The sequence below is a fragment of the Phytophthora parasitica genome, assembly GCF_000247585.1.
Source record: "Phytophthora parasitica INRA-310 unplaced genomic scaffold supercont2.4, whole genome shotgun sequence".
Lineage (NCBI taxonomy): Eukaryota > Oomycota > Peronosporomycetes > Peronosporales > Peronosporaceae > Phytophthora > Phytophthora nicotianae.
Genome location: NW_008648990.1, coordinates 1899327 through 1904740, shown reverse-complemented (window position 1 = coordinate 1904740; position 5414 = coordinate 1899327). Strand labels below are relative to the sequence as shown.

Genomic DNA, 5414 nt, shown 5'->3' with positions numbered 1-5414 from the left:
AGGCTGTCATTGCATACACTGTATGTACTCTCTCTGTGTCAGCTGAGAGAGAGGAGCAGGCAACATTACTCAGTAGTAATTAAAAATTGCACTAACACATAATCAAACATACTTACTGCACAAAATATCACCGTGCCCCGCACACATTATAATTCACATGCAGTTCTGAAGTCTCCCCTGTGGAAAGCATGTCGTAATGAGAAATATATATATATATAATTTGCCTGTTAAGAACATTATTGTAAATATACACCTTTATACAGCACGTATGCATGGTCAATATGTTGCCTGATGCAAAGAGCACATGTGTCCAGGTGCAGCTATAGTTTGTCCCAGGGACCGCGCGAGTCTTTCAATCGTAGATCAGGCAAGCTTGGAGTAGAGCTTGCATGCTTACAAACAAAGAAAATTACCGTGCCAGATTTTCAGTACACATGACAGCTTTCGTATAGCAAATGGTAGTTCTATTTTAGGTCATGCAAATGCGCAGAGAGTTTTCACCCTATCGGTATGTTTGGCTCCTGGAAGAAATGTTTGTCTTTCGTCCAATCAGTAGGATCAAATCGGTCTTAATCGTGCTACCGATTACAGTCAGTGTCGCAGGTTCTCGCGCTTAGGTACGATTTCTTCCGAAAACGTATTTACTGTGTAGCCAATAAGATTGCGTTTAACTTGACACTCGCTTGCGTCACGCAGTCAGGATAGTGATGCAATAGCGCAGGTGAGTTTTCAGTGTTCAGATTGATGAAGAGAAGGCTAAAAGAGGGGTGCAACCGGTAAGAGAGGGTGCAGGACGGACGGACAGAAAGACAGGTTAGGTAAAGAGCAAATTCAACGAATCAGCCACATACAAATTCCCTATATATCGAATGCCAAAAGCCGTAAATTGCTGAGCAGCAACTACTTCCATTCGTGAAAAGACAGTTCTTGAGTATTTGTCCGATTAATTACGAACGGGTCTGTAGCCAAGGTCGGTAGGGTGGGCGCGTAGTTTCCAGCGAGCCATGGGCGGGTGCTGTAGAAATGACTAACGACATTACGGACAAGGCTAATCATTCTCCAAACTACACGACATTATCATAATGGAGAAGGGAGAAGCGTCGTTGTGTTTTCAATTTGGTGCTGTGTACAATACCAGCCCTTATTAGGCCTTTAATAGAGGCCCCTAAACACTTATTAAGGAATACCCGTCTGGAGCAGCAACGCGTGCCCTCCCAAATTGCGCGGTTACTGAGTAGAAGTTCTACTCAGTAACCCAGAACCTCACAATTCATGTAGCCAGAATGATCATGCAAATGGGATGAAAAAGGGGGTGGGTAACACCACGTAACCACATATTTCGTACTTCGAAGTGCCATAGGTATAGGATTTGACATAACACCAGATAGTAATCGGTACTGATGCGAACATGTAACAAAGTGTTGTGACTGGAAGAGCATGGTAGAAAGCGAAAACGGAGACGCATGCGCACTAATTGTCTCTACAGGCTCGCATTATGTAGTAGGTCGTTTACCATGCATCGGCTGAATGGTCAATGTGAGCTTCTAGAAAGCCAGTTTGCGGATTTGATTGCATCCTTGCCATGTGCTCACTAATCACTACAGATAGTATTAGCAGTATTGTACCGGATTCCATGCATTTCCTGCAACGATAGTGAATCTGAAAGAATTTACATGCGTAAAAAGTGTGCTGAGGATTAGGTATTAGCAGTGTTTCATTGGCTAATCTTAATGTCATAGCATGGACATGTTTGCACAGAATATTGTTCATTGGCTATTTTGTGAGATTTGATGCTATCGGTAATTACGCTGGTTGCACGATTGCAGGAATTGCATGGAATCCGGTACTGTTGGCGCTCCACAGCTGATGCGGACATCAGTGGAGTTACGCTCTGATGCATAGATACAGGTAGTGAAACTGCTTGTCCACTTCCCAATCTGCGCAGCGTCAAACTCTGGTGGAGGAACACTCGAATTATACTCTTTAAACCAAACCAGCCGTACAATTACCATGCGCATCAGCATCGTTACAGCGCTCCTGCTGGTGTATTGCGCAAGCTTCGGCAGCCCCGAAAATGTCGAGCTCGACAACAACGTTGGAAGCGAGGGTCGCCGTCTTCGTTCTGTGGGTTTTGTGAACCATGAAAACGTGGCGAAGAACGTCGCTCAATTTGCCTCGAAACTGACGGAGAAGCTGCCGAAGAATGTCGAATTGGCTGCAACTCGAGCCAAAAAACTCACGGAGAAGCAGCAGAAGGTTGAGGAGGATACGTTTACTAAGCTAATTGCTGGTGCCTACAGCGACAAAGCCAAAGCTAAAGCCTTACTCAATATTTACGGTAATATGCACATCAATGCCAAGGTGGATCCCAAAACAGCAGCGGGCGAGTTACGTCGTGAAAACCAGCTCGACGTATTGCGGAAAGTGAAAGAGATGTTACGTCATGAAAGGTCGATAAAGAGGGTGCCTGAAGCAGCGAATAATTTGTAGTTGTGACTTTTGCCGTCCAAAATTTGCCAGCATCGTGTTGGGTGATACCTTATGGCGTTGGCCATCTTTTACGTACGAGCTGACTAGCGTCTCACTTTAATGACAATGACTAAGTAGTTACCAATCGATTCCTTCAATATTTTTGTATTTGGATTATTAATAATGATCAAAAAGTCATCTCTAATGGGTTCACTCCAGCATATACCACTTTATAATGTACAAAATGTAGTGTCCGCTCTGGTTTGCATTCAGGGAGTTTGGCAAGAGTGGTATACATGTAGTTTCAATCTTAAGTATACACGGATTGTGATCGCGATTATCGAATGATAAACTAACAGTAAACCAGCAGTACTCGCCAGTATGACTATAGCCTGCCCTACTGGTTCTGGCGAACAATTCTGCATGCATGGCGCTTACGCCAGCAACACAGCAGCACTTCGAAACGAGTTCCTAAGTATCTGTGTAGGTTACCACGCTCTCCCTCCTCCTCAGACATGTAGCCATGGAGCAGAAGCACAGGGATATGAAGTTTAGGCGTCCACAAAGCAGAGTAGATCACGCCTGACTTATCTATCCACCGGTAAGACAGCATTTACCAGTGCAAACAGATGAACAAGCAGCACCCATTTTGTGCTGCAATTCGCTGAACTGCGCTAGATGACTGCGGTTTTCGAGCTGTCTGCAATTCCTTACTGTAAACAACCACATTTTCATTTTGTAACTTGTAAATTTAGGTTCGGTAATCTTTGCAGATTCTCCAGAATGCATTGCGTAACCAAGCCAACAATATGATGCACCCCTATTGACTCAAGTATAAACGCTCAGGACAGTCCGATGCCTCCTATACAGCGGGATCATGCTACTGTTTCTGTCGCGGCATTCCATTTGTATAAATTACCGCCAAATACTGATACAATTTATTATGAAATTTGAAAGCCAATAATTATTCATGCATGTCTGAATTTAATAAGGGAAATGACCAGTTGAGGAACGTCAAAGAGTTAAGGACCGGCGAAAAATTTAACCAAAGATAGCATCTCATTTCTCATACCAATCTTGTATTGGTAAGTAAAAACGAAAAGCATGACCTGGTCATGACCTTTGGACCTGGTATCTCGAGGCACCAACCGTTTTTCGGCTGCTATCGGCAGATATCACCACTTGGCGGAATTCCCAAGAGGCGGAGGCTGCATGGAGCTACTCCTAGAGCGTGACAGAAAGAGGACAAGTACATGGTGGGCTTAAGTTAGTGCTGCACCAAATGTGAGTGTGGATCCTATTGTACCTACGTACTGCCTTACGCCACTACAGTTCTATCGACTCCAGCGCTAGTTCGATTGCTTTCCGACTCGGAAACTTTTTTACGGACTGGAGAGAAATTTTCCATCGTCACTGCATCCTCAGGCACTACCTACGGCTCCCAAGGTGGAAGATTGGCTACTGCGTGACGAGTGTGTGGATGGATCAACTCATGGCTCATTTCACGAACAGTTCGGCCTCAAGTCGACAGCCCTGCATTTCTTCAGCTTGCACGGCCAACGTCACAATCCACACTGGTCGTATAGCGCTGTCGTTTCGTGGTGCATGACAAAAGTCAAGACCAACAGTACTCTGAAGGCGATCTGCGACAGAGAACTGATGGCACGAATACTTTCTTTTCAGACGTTTTAGCTTGCAAATATATGTGTGTCAATAAGTTTTTTTTCGCTGTTTCTTACCAGGGTCGCCACTACATCGTGCTACGGGCCTCGTCTCCTGTCTTTTCATCGGTGCTGTAGAGCGAAGATTGTGGTTGCTACAACAAATTTTCGCTAAATACCAGAAAAAAGATATTTCGATTATGTCCCAAACCTAATAATGACCCATAGAACGGACAGCCTTATACTCAAGGTCATGTCCATTGACACCAACAGTAGCAACAACAAGAATAAGATGAAAAAGAAGACAAGCACTTCAGCGAAGCCACGCAGTAACCAGCCTTCTATCTTGCAGTCCTTCAACTCACAAACAAACAGAAATAATAGTTACTTCAAGACATGCTTCATTCCATACTAATCTTAAATCAACTTTACCATGATACCTGGTTTCTAAAGCCGATACCGGGGTCCCGCCAAACGTTTCAAACGGTACTTAATATAATTAGGGAACGGTGGTAGTAAGGACGATACAGCGTTTGCAGTGGGTGAAGAACGGTCGGCCGGGTGGCTGATTGACAGTAGTACGACGTCGCACGTGGCGTCTCACATAAAGGGCTTGGTAGAGTACAAAGGACTGGACATTTTTCATCGATGTGACGTTCCCAGACAGCAAGAAATTGCGTCAAATGAACGAGAACGGTCCAGCTGACGGATCCGAACGCACAAATGGTCAGTGTACTTTGCATTCCTGGGCTCGACAGACGGTTGCAGTCAGTGGGAAAGGTCGTGGAGCGTGGCTTGCGCGTGGAGTTCCAACGCTCCTCATGTGTGATTGGGAACGCCTGATGCGCTATTGCCTCAGGCAAGACGGTTGCAAGCTGTTGAAAAAAAAGGAGAAATCACGATTCGTGTAGTACATCGGGGCTGGAAGCAAAAGGGTGCTTTGGTACGGTCGCATGGGACATTCCAACAAGGCATAGCGTTCCATGACCGGTATCTCGCCGATGAAGGATGGAGCGGCACTTTGTGGGGTAGATGTATGATTGGGAGGCAGACGGTGCTAGCGTTCCCATCACGGTCGATGGTGAAGGCAACAAGTGTGTTGAACGTTGTCACCACGGACGTCATGGGACTTATGAGAAAGCATTCGAAGTGTGATGCCAACTACGTGCTGACGTTCCTTGACGACTATTCGAGGTATGTCGCGGCGTACTTCATGAAGAATAAGAGCGAGGCAGCCACCAAGTCGAAAGAGTTCAAGGTACTCTACAAAAATCAGTGGAGGGG

At 45.3% G+C, this 5414-nt stretch overlaps 1 protein-coding gene across 1 annotated transcript; it reads left to right on the top strand.

Moving 5' to 3' along the window:
• Positions 1 to 2010: 2010 nt before the first annotated feature.
• PPTG_03544 (hypothetical protein) lies at positions 2011 to 2490 on the top strand (the record flags this gene model as incomplete). The annotated part of the gene is made up of 1 exon (XM_008896221.1): positions 2011 to 2490. One exon carries the CDS (start codon positions 2011 to 2013, stop codon positions 2488 to 2490), a length of 480 nt encoding a protein of 159 aa, XP_008894469.1.
• Positions 2491 to 5414: the final 2924 nt, after the last annotated feature.